This window comes from Drosophila tropicalis, unplaced genomic scaffold (genome assembly GCF_018151085.1).
Source record: "Drosophila tropicalis isolate 14030-0801.00 unplaced genomic scaffold, ASM1815108v1 contig_463, whole genome shotgun sequence".
NCBI lineage: Eukaryota > Metazoa > Arthropoda > Insecta > Diptera > Drosophilidae > Drosophila > Drosophila tropicalis.
The window spans coordinates 2,223,066-2,238,659 of NW_027172929.1; the positions used below are offsets into that span (position 1 = coordinate 2,223,066).

At 46.5% G+C, this 15,594-nt stretch overlaps 1 protein-coding gene across 1 annotated transcript; it reads right to left on the reverse strand.

The window, feature by feature from the left end:
* Nucleotides 1-2,476: 2,476 nt before the first annotated feature.
* On the reverse strand, nucleotides 2,477-13,498 carry LOC137574547 (tetratricopeptide repeat protein 28). The gene is made up of 8 exons (XM_068286901.1): nucleotides 13,385-13,498; nucleotides 10,189-10,449; nucleotides 8,316-10,124; nucleotides 7,195-8,231; nucleotides 6,898-7,136; nucleotides 5,201-6,827; nucleotides 4,385-5,142; nucleotides 2,477-4,327 (listed from the first exon to the last, which is right to left on the reverse strand). The coding sequence occupies exons 1-8, from the start codon at nucleotides 13,496-13,498 to the stop codon at nucleotides 2,568-2,570; spliced, it is 7,605 nt and encodes a 2,534-aa protein (XP_068143002.1). The 3' UTR covers nucleotides 2,477-2,567.
* Between the last annotated feature and the right edge of the window lie 2,096 nt (nucleotides 13,499-15,594).

Sequence of the window (15,594 nt, forward strand, 5' to 3'; positions counted from 1 at the left end):
ATGCTATAGTGGTCCGATCCTGACAATTTTCATACTTTATCTGCTCCGTGGTATAAGTAGCTTAAATACCAAGTTTCATCTCGATAGCTTTTAAGATGGCGGCGTCAAGTTGATTTGCACAGACGGACATGGCTATATCGACACAGCTTCTCATGCTGATCAAGATTATATGTACTATATGGGGTCGGAAACGTCTCCTTCTGTGCGTTACAAACATCTGACCAATTTTATAATACCCTCTGCAAGGGTATAAATATTGCTTATACGCAACAAAGTCAATGCACTACCGCTGTTGCATATAACCGGTGTGTACTGTACTTACTTTTTCTCAATAATTTGTTTGTTTAATTTAATTTATTTTTTTTTTTTTTTTTGTCGCTAGAAAAGAGATGAGAGTATTATATCAAAAGAAAACAAAAAACAAGTGGGGGGAAAGTTTCTGTAAAAAGTGCATAATTTACATTATACTCTACAATTAGGATCTATCAAATAATGTGTGGAATTATTTGTGAACAAAACTTGATGCCAGCTGCATTTTTTTTTTTTTTTTTTTCGTTTTCGAGTGCTTAATTTAGTAATTTAGTAATTTATATACAAATATTATACGAACAGCTTGCATTACACACACACATATATGTATATATATATATATATATATATATATAAAGAATAATTAAAAGAAGGATCATATATATATATCTCTATATACCTAAGGCCGATTCACTTACTGCAAAGCGAAGATAGAGAGCTTGAAGAAAGCGGCATGTGAATTGAATATAAAATAAATTATATATAAAAACAAAACAAAATACATATTTTTAAATACAAGCAAGTTTTTTTTTGTCACATTTTGATTATACACATTGATATAAATAAATAAATATATATATATACATATATTGTAGCTATATATTATATATAGGTATATTATATTTACAAGTTTATTGTAGACGTTATGCAAGCATATTCAAAAGAAAAAAAAAAAAAAACAACAAAAACAAACAACAACAAAAGGCACACAAAACAAATATAAAAAGAAAAGAAAATGATCATTTTCCGTAGTTAACAATTAAGATTGTAAAGTAAATAAAACAAAACAAAATCCAGGCATACATATTTATATATATATATATACATATACAGACATATATTTATATATAGTCTGTTCTTTGTAAAATGGAATCGGGCAGTAACTTCAAATTCATGTGCATCAATTCAGACCAATCTTAATTTTAATCTTAATCTAAGGAGCGCAGATTTGTTTTTAAGGCGCTGAAAATTTCCCTTAGAAAGAGCCAATTTCTTTCAAACCAAGTTCATTTAAAGGAATTTTGGTTACAACCCGATTCCGTTTGACAAAGAACAAGCCATATATATACTATATAGTTACACACTTATATACGAAAAAACACACTCATACACACACACACATACACAGTCAGCTATATATAGTGTGTGGATATGTTGCATTAATCGCTTTAACCAATGCCCATTGGACTGGGTTGAGAAGCAATTAGTGCAACATTCTCCATATAACTGACATTTGCTATATATATATATATATGTAACAAACAAAATGAAGAACAACAAGCATATACAATTCGATGATAAATTATAAATTATTTAAAAAACAAAACAAAAACTGTATAATATAAGTAAAAGAAAATAAAATTAGTTACATTAGTTACAAATCCAAGCAAAAAAAAAAAGTTCATTTAACTATGTGTATTTCGCACACTGACAAGCAAACTATTAACACACACACACCCCCATACACACACTAACGTTCTCAAAACTCTTCAACAGATTACAACTTTTTTACAGTGGTAATTAAACATAACAGAAAATCGACCGCAACTTAAGGAAACGAAATATAAAACGGAAAATAAAAAAGGAAACAAGATTTTAAAGAATCACAAAAGAAAACATAAAGATTATTTGCATTTCATTGAATCGGATCAAAGGGTGTAAAGACAAACCAATTTCCAAATGTGCAGAGAATAAAACCTTTGATAGATAACTATTATGTTATTTAGAATCGTTTGTCTATAGTTTTTTTTTTTTTCTTAATTTATGAGTCATCGTATATCCAGCTATACTTTCATTAGATTTCAATAAATTATTAACAAACTGTACAAACTGACGATCAGGGGGTTATTCAGTTGATTTAGTTTTTTCGATCTTTATATCGAGATGTTCCTAAACATATCATTTTAATCGAATGGTTTAAATTGATAAGCAGCACCCCCCCGAGTGAAAATTCGTTAGTTCATTGTAAAAATTGGTGGCAAAATCGAATAAGTTTTATTTCTAATAAAGACGAGTCACTATCTTTGAGTCAATATCATCATATTATATACTAATTAGTAAATGTATTCAAAAAAAAAAAAAAAGCGAAAACAATTTCTTAAGTCTATATATTTTATCTTATATTTATAGATTATAAATACAAGTGAGTTTTACATAATCAGTGGCTTTGCTATAAAGATAAACGATCCTATTTGAAGTGGATAGGAGTTAAAGTTGGGCTTGGATCAATAAATAACATTATCAATAGAGGCTTAAGGCTAGACAAGACGAGCGGCGGAGCAGGTGGCCGCCGTGGAGGATGTGTTTTGTGTCTCTAGATCACCTACACCATTGGTGATGCCCACCAGACTGATGGCTCCACCCGATGCACTGGCCAGGACCCGTTTGTAATTGCTGCTGCATTGCGAATCCGCTACAGATCGACCGTCGCCCTCATCCCGGCGACAGAGTTCGGCGGTAAACGAGGGCGGCGCCCCATTATTATTGATTGCAGCCGTTTGATTCTCCAGACGTCGCTCCAGAATATCTGCCGTGGTTAGCTCACTGGCCTGGACAAGACTGCTGGCGGGTATGTTGCTTAGCCATGGCTTGAGACTGCTCTTCTTTTGGATGGTTGCCGCCTTGCAGCGGCAGATGACATCGGCGTGTTCGCCGCATATGGAGCAAGTGGGGGCCACTGCAGATGGGGCAGGGGAATCGTTCTCGAGTTGCACATTACCATTGCCGCCGGAACTACCGCCGACGACGACAGTGGGCATGGTGGCCCCTGAGGAGCTGCCGCTTAGCTCCAATTCGCTGACGGCGTCTGCCAGGGACTTAAGCCCAGCAGCCGTTTGTGGGCCACTCTCGACTACTTCCTGATCCTCATAGTTGGGACTAAGCAGAAGCTTGGACAGCGGCGGGGCGAGACCCAAGCCCATATTGCGCTCGTGATACAGCTCCGAGATGCTGGGCGTAAGCTCACGGTTCATGTGACGCATAAGGCTATCCTGCAGGCACTTGGTGCTTGTCTTGGTCGGAGTCGGGCTCTCCTCTGGCTGTTGCTGCTGTTTGGGTTCGTTGAGGAGTTCGCTATCCGTTTGCGAGAAGTAAAGACTAGATGGATTGAAGGACACGTTGGTAACCTCTTCCTCTTCCGGCAGGGCCAGTGGTTTTCTAATAGCATTGCCAGCCGCAACAGCTCCGCCATTATTAGAGCCAGGAGCACTCAATTCGGTTCGTACACTCAGACGATCCATAAACAAGGCATGCTCCTTATTAACCCTCGCCGCCAAGGAACTTTGTGCGCTTCCAAGTTTAATTTTGGGCTTGCTGCGACCACCCACTCCCACTCCCAAATTATGATAGACTGGCGGACGTGGCGGAGGCAATGGCGGTTGCTGCTGCGGCATGGATAGACCAGCTCCACGTCGCAATACTGTAGCATGTCCGGATCCCTCCCAATCGGTAGTACTGCTGGCCGAACTCGAACTGTCCGGTCGTTTTCCACTCGCCAAGGCAGACGAACCTGGCGCCGAGGTAGAATGCGCATAAAGACTTCGTATCCGCGTCTGATGAGCTAAGGCCAGGGTAAGGCTGGGGTCGGTTACCGGAGGACTCGGGGTGAAGGCGGCATCACTCTCACCGCCACCTCCGGGTCGCGAAACTCTCACTGGAGCACGCATACTGGCATAGCCAAGACGAGGATTAGACATTCCACTGCCCGGCTGAGTGGCATAGCCATCGGATAAAGATTGCTCACTGTCGGTGGTATTGGCCAAGCTGGAATCTAGCCCGCCTCCTCCTCCGCCTACCTCAGTACGTCCGCCATCGGGTTCACCGCGACGTCTCACATACGAGATGAAAGCACTACGCGGATGCAATGGCAAAGGAGCTTGGTTGACCGAAGGAGTGCTAGTGGCTGTCGGTTGAACTGTCACTTGATCCATTTCCGCCTCTGCAAGCGACTCGCAGCTACTGCTATGGGCCGAGTCCAGCTCCATGCCCAGTCCCAGACTCTTGGGCGCTTCTCGAGTATCTGAAGATGAAGAGATTATGTATTAACTGCGCCAATCGAAATGTTTGGGTCACTTACCGAACAATGCCAGCAGGGCTTGCAATACAAATTGACATTGACGACGATTCGCCTGTTTGCCTGTGCGCAGGATAACCTGATCGGATCCCACCTCGGTCAGATCGAAACCCACTGAGGCCAGCAGCTCATGGCAGCCAGCCACACGCCAAAGATGCACACTCAATGGCATCTCAATGCAGCAGGTGTCTGCCTCGGATTTGATGGAACTGGAGCTGGAGCTAATGCTGGGGAACTGGGCCAATATATTCCTCATCACTGCGATGATATCGTCCGCATATTCCACACTGTTCACATGGACCAACTTGGCTAGTGCTTGCAGGGTGGCTGGAGTTAGGGCCAGCATTGCCTGCAAGCTAGCCGAGCACTGTGATAGCCGATCTTCGGGGTCTGCCTGGGGGAAGAATACGCTCGATGGGATGCCATTGGCGGCTGGTTCGAATCGGAAGCCGACAGCCATCAACAAGTCCTTCCAACCTGCCACTGGACCCGCCTTATTCTCAATACTCTGCTGTGTTGTATACATGGCATTCTTCTGACCCCTATGAATCCTCTGCAGACTCTTCTCCACCAAATGCAGACACACACGCAGCGCATCCCGGCAGCGTTCCGGTGATCGCAACAGCTCACATAGAGCATGACCCAGGGCCACCTTGTTTGAGAGACGCACATTGCTGCCGACTAGCAGAAAACCCGCCCAGTTGGCCGGATGAGCAAAGTGCTTTGTGTGCTGAACTGTCTGCATGGCCTCGGCTAGGGCGCTAAAAGATAAAAATGAGATAAGTATTCAATCGCTTGGGTTTGGTTTCTAATTCATACCGAGCAGCTCGTGCTCCCTGGAGTAGGGCCGAGTAGAAGGCACGCAGCAGAATCTTGGCTGCCGTTTCCGGGACTGGCCACAATGAGATCAAAACCGCACCAGCTCCAGCCATAAGCCAACCGCTAGCCAATTGAGCCACTCCAGCGCCCGAGATTGGCTCCACTGAATGGTATGAGCTAAGGACCACCAGACGTGCGCTTAGTCGCAACTGGCGTAGTTCTCCGGGGGCCAGAGTAAAGTCCGACAACTGAGGTTCATGTGGTTCCTTTTGCTGTTGCTGTTCAGCGGTTACCACATCTCCCGGACTAAGCACAACGGCGCCCAGTTGCCAGCTCAGATTAGCAGCAAAGTGTACACATTCCGCGGATGGCAGCTCTGCCAAAACTGACTCCTTGGTGGCATTGGAACCGGCCAATGCTGTTGCTTGTAACATATCCGCCACCATGGCGGCCTCTTGTAAGGCTGCCGGAGATTCGGCGCCTGCCCAACCCCAACGTTCGGCCAATAGACGGGGTACACGCGGCCCGCCAACAACCAAAGCTGTCGGAGGACGTCCTCGATCGCGTTTGCCCTTGGGACGACAGCGTAGAGCCTGCAGCGAAGGTGCCGTGAGGATGGCACAGCGTTCGGATAGATATTCGCCATCTTCACGGGCGGCCCGCAGAATGGCAAAGGGAACTAGATAGAGTGAACTGTCCAGAACCAAAATCAGCTCACGCCGTCCCTGACGAGAGGAGGTAATACCACCGCTGGAGGGCAGCAGATCGTCAAAGGGAGCCAATAGTAGATTGTACAGGGTATGAAGGCATGATGGACCTCGCCAGACAGGCGGTGCAGGAGCACGACGTGAACTTCGACTGCCCACCGAGCGGGTGGAACCTTGCAGACTGGCCACTGAGCCACCAACTGATCCCAATGAGAATAACGAACTGAGCGAGTAATTTGATGAATTGAGCAACTGATTGCGGCTAACCATACGCATAAAGCCGCCGCCGGCTCCGGGCAAATCCTCCAGCAGCTGCTCAGTGCTCGCTCTCCATCCACTGCCATCGCCCTCATGCAGCAGAGTCTGCGAATTGACACCCAAATTGTCCCGGACCATATTTACGTAGCGTTCTAGCAGGCCAGCTGCCTGTTGTTGCTCCCGCTCGGCCAACTCGGCTGTCACCTCATCTTCCTCCTGTTCTTCCTCTTCCTCGCTAAGCGACAAGGGCAGCTGGAGGGTCTGGGCATCGATTCGTGCCGCATGGAAACGCACAATTCCCGCCTGTGGCTGGAGTAACCAGGCATAAAGCTGCTCACCAGCCAAACTATAGTAGAGCACTGGCATTCGTCCACGGTTGACAGCTTCCTGGATGGCATCGCCATCCACCAGAGGCGACTTGTTAACCTCATCGGCACCGCCGCGTGCCTTGCATCGTTCTGCAGCCACCAAAGCATCTTCCGTCCGCTGAAGGGTAACCAAAAGCTGCTGTAGCAAATGATAGCAACTCGTCTGCAGATCATAGAGGGCCAATCGTGTTTCCGGACTGCGCTGTTCGTGGCGTACAGATTCCAGTAGCTGGGCTGCAGTTTCTAATTGGAGGCGGGCATCCTCAGCATCGCCAGAGGATCGTAGAGCAAGACCTGCGTAGAATAGAGAATTGTAAAAGGTTAGTTCCATTTTGAAGGGTAATTGGAATTTGGGAATACTCACCCAGTTGATGTCTTATTTTTGCCTCCTCCTCTGACTTGCCAATGGACTGGGCACTGGCCAATCCTTGCCTTAAATATTCCACCGCCCTTGAGTGCTGTTCCAGTTGATGATATACTCTACCCAAGGCCAAGCACGCCAACGCCTTGCCCAATCTATCCGAACTCAATTCCAATTGCCTTTCATAGCATTTTAAAGCCTCCGCCTGATGGCCAAGGAACTGGGATCCATCTCCATCCGTACTGCAAAAAGGATTAATATGATTAATATCATACTCAAAGGAGTTTTATCTTCATTTACCTGGCTGTGATCGTTGGTGTGTTCCTCTGTCGACTCAATTGCCTTTCGTAGCGCTTTAGAGCCTCCGCCTGCTGCCCAAGGGATTCGTGTACTGCCCCCAGATTGCTTAGAGCACGCGCCTGCAAGTCCGGTGAACTTAGCTCGGTGCACAGTTGAAGATCCTGTTGGTGCAACTTCAAAGCCTCGACATGCTCGCCCATACGTTGCTTCACCTGGCCCAAGGCACTGATTGCGTCCGATTCTAAGACCCGATCCTGCAGTCCCTGGGCCAGTTCACGTTGATGTTCCAGGCAGTTCAAGGCCTGCGTATGATTGCCCAAGGCCGCGTGTACATGGCCCAAGTCACCGTATGCCAATGCCTTGATCTCTGCACTATGCAGATCTAGTTGGGCCACCACCAGACGCTTCTCTAGGCAAACCAAAGCAGCCGGTAGCTGGCCAAGAGCCCTCCTCGCCTGACCCAATCCGCGATAGGCGCGTTCCTGGTCTCGGTGGCTTGATAGACCCAATGCAAGTTGCAATTGCCGATCGTGGCATTTGAGTGCTTCCTCATAGTCACCCAAAGCAGCATAGCAATCGCCCAAATGACCCAGGGCTCTGGCTCGATCAGCCTGAGTGGAGGGCAGCGATACTCGCTCCAGTGTGCCGAGTTGTGCTTCCAGGCACCCAATGGCTGCCTCATAATGGGCCATATTAAGGCGAGCTATGCCCAGATTGCCATGGGCCTGTGCCTCGACAGCCGCATCGCGTTGCTCCTGGGCCCGCTCCAATTGCTCCTGATAGCACTTGACGGCATTGGTCCAACTGCAGAGAGCCATATGGACAGCTCCCAAATGGCCATGGGCCCGGCACTCGCCAGAGAGATCGCCCAGCTCTTGGCGTAGAGTCAACTCCTGGGTGTGATGACCCAATGCCTTGTCCCAGCGACGTAGCAGACGATGGGCCAAGCCAAGAGCTCCACAAGCAGCCGCCTCCATGGACCGATCTCCCGCAGCCCTCGCCAATGCCAGTTGACGTTGATACAACTTGATGGCCTCCTTCAGGTGTCAAAGAATAAAAGAAAAGAGTTATAGATGGAAAAACTAAGCACACTACCACATTGGTGGTCGAGTTGAACCTACCTCATGAGCTCCTGTGCGGATTAGGATGTCTCCAATATTGCCAAGAGCACGAAATTTGGCAGGCAATTGATTGGTGGCATGAGCAACTGCTAGAAATAGCTGTTGGCACTCCAAGGCGGCGGCTGTGTGACCTAGGGCAAGGTGGGCCAAACCCAGATTGCAGTACGCTCTTCCCATATGCGGTCGGTGCTGGGCATCTTTGGCCAATGCCAAATCCTGATCATAGTATCTCACTGCAGCCCGATAGTTGCCCAGACAAAAGTGGGCATAGCCCAGCAGATGGCAGGCCTTTCCCTCGGCTGCCACATCGCCCAGTTCCTGGGCCAGCATCAGATAGCTTTCATAGTGAGGCACAGCCTCTTCGTACTCCTGACGTCCACTGAGGCAGTTTCCCAAGTTGAGCAAGGCGCAAGCCTCTCCTGCCGTATCCTTCAACGATCGGGCAGCCGCCAAATGTGCCCTATAGTGGGCCAGAGCAGCATCATGAGCACCAAGAGCCTGATATGCCACCGCCAGATTGCCATGGGTGGCCGCCTCCGCACTGCGATCGTGCAGAGCCTGATTAATGGACAGCTCCTGTTTGTGATACTTAACCGCCGCCTCATAGTTGCCAGCCATATGAGCCATGCGAGCCATGTTACCATATGCCCTGCCCATGCCAGCTCGATCGCCCAGCGAACGCGCTATACTCAAATGGGCCTGATGCAGTTTCAAAGCGGCATCGTGGGCGCCCAGCAGCTGATAGACAATGCCCAGATTGGAGCAAGCCCTGCCCTCACCCAGTTTGTCACGTGCCGCCAAAGCCATTGACAGCTGCCGTTCATGCCATCTCTTTGAAGCGTTTGCATCGCCAGCACACCGAGCCGCATGGCCCAATCCGGCATAGGCCCGCGCCTCGATGCTGCGATCGCCCAATGACTGGGCAATGCGCAGCACTTGCTCATGGCAGGCGGCCGCCTGACTGAATTGACGACGCTGATGATGGGCTGAACCGAGATTCGAATAGGCTCGCGCCTCTTCCACCTCATCGTGCAGCTTGCGGGCCAATCGCAAGTGCTGACTATGACAGTCCAAGGCAGCCTCACACTCGCCCAGCGCCAGATACACGGCTCCCACATTGCCGATCTCTCGGGCCTCCTGGAGGCGATCGCCCAGTTGCTTGAATAGCTGCACACACTGCTTATGCGAGGCCAGAGCATTGGGATAGTCGCCACTCGCCGTATACACATGGCCGAGGGATGTCAGGGCCGATGCCGCTGCCTGAGTATCCTTACATTTCATGGCCAAGACCAGTTGATAGCGATGTGCCGTAAGTGCCTCCTTGTACGCCCCTTGGCTGAAGTAGGCAGACCCGAGATTTCCATGCGCTCGACATTCGCCCGCTGTGTCACCCAGGGACTTGGCTACCGCCAGATCTTGCTGCATATAACCAATGGCCTGATCCAATTGATTTAGAGCCCAATGAGCCGAACTCAGGGCACTGAAAACCGATCCACGCAGTTTCAGTGAACAACTGCCTATTCTGAGGGCCGCTTCGAGCACGGCAACAGCCGCCTGATATTGTGAGGCCTGCAACAGTTCCTGGCCAACCACAGAGCTGACCACAAACGGCGACTCCTGCAACTGCATGGTCCGCAGTTGTTGCAATGTCGGCTCCAAGGCCGGTCGCAGTGGACTCTTTAGTGAAGCTTCTACCAGGCCCGCCAGCAATTGCTTGTGGCTCGGCTCCTGGGCCAAGCCCGAAGCAAAGGACGCCAACGCTTCGCCGTAACGACCCAAACACTGCAGAGCCACGCCCTGACGGAAATACTGCAATGATTGGGATCAAGAAATCAATTTACGATATCAATGTAAAATTGAAAGGGTAACCTACCGCTTTTGGCCATTGCGGACACAGATCTCTCGCTTGTGTGGCGTCCTGCAAGGCAGCAGCGAATTGCCCCTGCTTGAGTAATGCTGCTGAACGATTACTGTACAATATATGATTGCCAGGATCCAGCTGCAAAGCATCCGTATATAGGAGAACTGCAGTGGCAAAGTCGCCACTCTGGCAGGCAGCATTCGATTGTCGAACCTTCTCCAAGAAGAGAGCACGATTTGCGGCTGGCAGTTCCGGTGTACATTCCGGTTCGTTCTACAAAAGAGAGCGATCAAAAAGGGGGTAAGTTTAGATTTTGCAGTTTCCCCGATTCCCCTCGCCTAACTGGTTATCATTGTGATTCGCTTGGGTCGGTTGGTTGGCAGTCTTCACTGTACCTTGTAATTATGTTAAATACCAACGCACCAGCTCTTACAGCTTTAGACGGTTACACAGGTATGCGGCCACTGAGTCACGTTTGTTGGCCAACTGTTGCTCCCGATTTCCAGTGCCGCGGCAAACGCGGAAGCAATTCCGCGAATTCGTGGCCCAAGAACTGAACCACCACCACGATCGGCCAGCCGCAGGAGAAACGACAGCAGCAGCACCAGCACCAGCAGCAGAAGCAGAAGCAGTAGAAGTGTTGAAGTTGAAGCCTTTTTTGGCATAAGCCACCAAATGTCTATGGTCATGGCCATGGCCATGGCCATGGACGTCATGGACGAGGCCGTGACAACAACGTGGAAATTTTTACATATTTTTTGAAGCAATTAAATGCAATGAGTATGCAAATGCCTTGGCCCAAGATGTTTCCTAGAAAAACGTGCCGTTGCCGCATTGCCGGGCTCCAACAAGTGCCGTTGCCTTTTCTTTTTGTTTTTGTGCTGGCGGCCCCGTGAGATACGGGGATAACGTGCTTAGATTGGCCTTCGTCTGCCTTCTGGCTGTGTATAAATCAGCCCCACAATAAAGTATCTGACAGATGCAGAACGCAATTTACGTTTTATGCAACTATAAAAGAGCGCACAGTCTTCAGTTCAGCCGATAAGCCAAATGAAGAGGGCGTTACCAAAACCACAAAAAGCCAAAAAGAAAAGAAAAAAAGAGAACAAAAACGAATCCCTGAACCGTAGAAAGAAAAACAAAAAGGAAACAAAAACGAAAAGAACTTTAACTTCTTTTGGGCCAGCGTTGGCGTTGGCGCAATGCTGATTGCTGCTCCTGCTGTCTGATGATGGTCAAAGACAAATAAACACGCACCAAAAAGTTGCTCAAGGAGGCAAAAGAAAGAGAGGTACATATATAGATCTCCGGCGGAAGGGAGCGCCGGCTAATACTTATTAGCAGATGTTATCATTTCGACTAAAAATAATAACAGGCCACAAACACACACACACAGAGAGAGAGAGAGACACAGAGAGAGACAGAAATGTACCAATAAGCCAGGCTAAAACTATTAATGCCAAAGAGGAATCAAATAAGCTGCTACTTAATGAGAGAGAATATGAAACGAGATTGCTAATCTTAACTTTGATTTGATAAATCATTTGAACATAAAACAACCTCATGTCCTTTTTTCGAATATCAATGACGTTTCTTTGATAAGCGGTTCTCTTGATAAGAGAGAATTTCTGTTCTGGTCCTTTTTGGATAAGCAATGAAGAGTCCAAGAGGTTTTTCTTTTTCTCTGTTATACCAGACTTGATTAGGTTACCCCTCGTTTAGGATATCTTGGACTGTGGGCTAAACCTGGTTAGAACCAGTCACAAAATATATATACACATATATGTACATACATATGTATGAAAAGGAATGGAAGCCAAACTTAAAGTTGTTGGTAGTGGTGGTGGTGGTGGTGGAGCCCTTTCGCTTCGCGTTCCATGTGAGGAGCCAAAGTCATGCTGTATGTCAATTTAGGAATTGGCGCCCAAATGCCACATAGAGAAGTCATGTAAAATGATACGCTTGCTGTCCCGCTTCAGCAATTCCAACTAAATTGGCAGCAACAGCAGCAGCACCACCACCACCATCATCATCAGTAGGAGACCCAAGAATACGAAACATTTTAGAGAATAGTCGAGCGAGAAGAATCACAGAGCTAGCGCTAGCGCTAGAGTTCCACATGGAGAGGAGGAGAAAGACAGAAGGAGGGAATGGATGAGGGCTAGGGGTATGAGGAGAGATGGAGACAAGGCAGGAATGTAAAAGAAAAACCTGCGATTCGAGAACTGGTCGTTGCTGTTGTTGTTGTTGTTGGGCGGACAACAGCAAATGATCCAAGAGAAAAAAAAGGAAAGAAATGAAAAAAAGTGGCACCCAGGCGGCAGCATCAGCTTCAACTTCTTCTGCTGAGGCCGAACCTGGAGTTTGGAGTTTAATGTTGTAGGCCCATCGATAAGTCGCCGCATTGGAATGCCAACAATTTCACGATTGCCTGTGCCGCACATTGCGGCATGTTTCCACTCTCGCACTCTCGAAGACGACGAGTCTCAAAACTTGAGAATTTTGTTGCAATTTAACGCGTAATAAAATAATTAGCTTGATCCTAGAAAGCTTGCTCTAAAAAGAAGATCGACATTTGTAGTCCTATCCTAATGGTCCTTATCCTACCTAAAGGAGAGACTCACACACTCAGGACGACAGTTAGTTAGTCAAGGAGACAGCAGCTAGGGATCGGGATCTCATCTCTTTTCAGTTGTATGTAGTTTGGGTTTTTTTTTTGTTTTTCCTTTTGCCAGACATACGTCTGAAACTTATCCAACATCGTTGACGTTGTCTCTGATGTTGTTGCTGTTGTTTTTGCCCATGACATGACAGCGCGGAATATGATGAAAGGGCCCTGTCGAGTTGATCAGAAGAGAAACGGAGTGGAGTCGGTCAGAGGAAGACGTAAGTCTCCAGTTTTGTCCCTCTACCCCCCCCTCTATCTCTCTGTCTGTGTGTGTCTCTTTCCTTTATCTCTTTGGGCTTTTGTTTAATTTGGCTTTCTGTGTGAGTGTGTGTGTCGTTCTTCCCTTATTGAGATTGAAGAGCCTAAGCCCTTTTGTAGTCTTGCCGACCAAGTTAATCAACATTGAAATCATTTTGCCTTAATTTTGATTATTATTCCCCTTTTTTTTATGTTTTGTGTTTTTTGCTGAAGGTCAACATACATATGTATATATATATCGGTCTATATAGTAATTGTACATTTTAGTATTCAGTTGCTTACCTCGGAGAAATCCCGCTGCGACATCTTATTCAATAGCTGATCTCCAACAGCAATTTTGCCATTGTTCTCATTAAAATTTAATGGCAAATTTATAAGATTCTCATAATTCGTCATTTGTATGCAAAGGCCAGGAAAAGAAAGAGAGAATCATCAGAGAATTGCCTTCTGAAACAAAAAACAAAAGACACAAAAGAAAAAGTAATGAAAATGAGGGCTTTAAACAGTATGATGAGAGGAGAATGTGGAAAACAATGAGACTTTCAAATGGAGAGAATGAGAATTCTAGCGAAGTCAGCAGCAGCAAGCAGGAGCCGCTAAGCTAAAAGGAGAAGAGTAGATGGCGGCTTTAACTTGGGCATTGGCATTGGCATCGGCATCGGCATCGGCGGCAGCTCCTCTTATGCAAATGCCTTAGCCGCACATAAACTTGACAATTGAATGTGGCCATAAATTGTAGAGTCCCCCAGACGACACCGTCGTCTTGTCCATTGGACTGCCACTGCCACTGCCACATTTTCACATTGCCACAGAACCATAGCCAGCGTCATTTTGCTCATTGCCGCCGTCGCCGTCGCTGTCATCGTTGACGTTGCCGCTGCTGCACAGTGGTCTGAGAATTTGTGTGAATTGTGTTACCCCAAAAATTGCGATTTGCGAGCTTTGGGAATTCTTTGCTCTTGCCATTCACTTGCCAGCGGCGCCTGCCTATCAGAATCAGCATCGAGGTACGGCCCCTCTGCTTGAATTTCTTATCATTTAATTGAGTTTGCAGTAGCTGCTAACAGGTGTCCCCTCCCTCCTCTCTCTCTCTCTCTCTCTTGATAGAGAAAGTCTGCATTTCCAGAGAGAGGCAGAAAAATTTAATTAAAAGCGCCATATAAAATTGACCAAATCAATTAAATTGCCAGCTTGTTTTTTCTTTCTTTTTGGCCAGTTTGTGTGTGTGTTTTTTTTGTTTCCATAAGTAGCCCCAAATAGCGGAAATTGTAGCCTCTGTGAAAAACTTGATCCGCCCCGCAAGCCACATACAACCGTGTTGCCGTCCCCCGCCCCCCACCACCACTTGGTGATTGCGTGTAGAAATTATTTGCCTTTTGATGGTCTTTTAATGGGTTTCATTGTTGACTGCGGTTAAAGAAGGCATTGGTAGCCCAGAAGCCATACGCACAGATTCACCTATCGCATATAAAGACATTTCTATGTGATGGCAATTAATTGAAATGTTAGGCGCAATGACAAAAGACTTGACGTGACAGACGTGCCAGAGGACATATGTGTGGGACATGGGTGTGGGTATGGGAATGGGAATCGGAATGGGAATAAAAGGCTCTTGAATTATGCATTTTCTGTTTTAACTTTTTTGATTAAGTTGTCTTTGCTTTTGTTTTAGAACCCATAAAAGGGGCATAGATTCCTTCATGGCCTAGAAGGCATGCCTCGTTGCATTAGCGTTAAGTCTAATCGATGGCAAATCGGACCGATTTGTGGCCTTTGGCATTAGCCTGATGTGAAATCGATAAATTGTATTCACATTGATTGAACATTTAAATGAATTAATTTAAAACGTATTACCAATTGATTTTAATGACACTTTCATGAATTTGTAATGTTGCTCTAACGATATTTAATATCGATTTGCCGACTATGCGCGATACGCCCGATCAATAAGCATTAAAAACTAAATTCATAAACCGTAATGCATTTTCCACTCTTCATTTTATGGTCTCTTCGATTTTCTTCTACTGCCATAAAAAAGCATTTATCAATTGCTCCACATACCCATGGCGGCATTTTTCTTGTTTCTTTTCTTTTCCAACTATCTTTCTCATTTAACAGTTTGGCTTTTATTTCTTTTTATTATTGTTGGTGTGTGTTTGTGTTTTTATTTCCTCTGTTTTTTATTTTTGCCTTCTGCGTGCCTTTTTCTGCACAATTATCATTTGATGATGTTGCTGTTTCATTTTAACGATTATGATGCCCGGTTTCCATTGCAAATGAGCTAATTTAGATGCTTTAATGGTTTTATAATTGTACTTGGCTCCCAAGGGAGATGTGTGGGGAGTGGGGGGGGTGGAAAGAGGATGTCATTTGCTGTTTTGGTCTGGAATTTCGTTTGGTTCATTGGGCGTTCATTTTTGGGACTTTGTATTTGGTTTTTTGCTAATCCCTCATTGTGGGCAAGTTTGTAGCTTAAGTCTTTTGTATTGGTA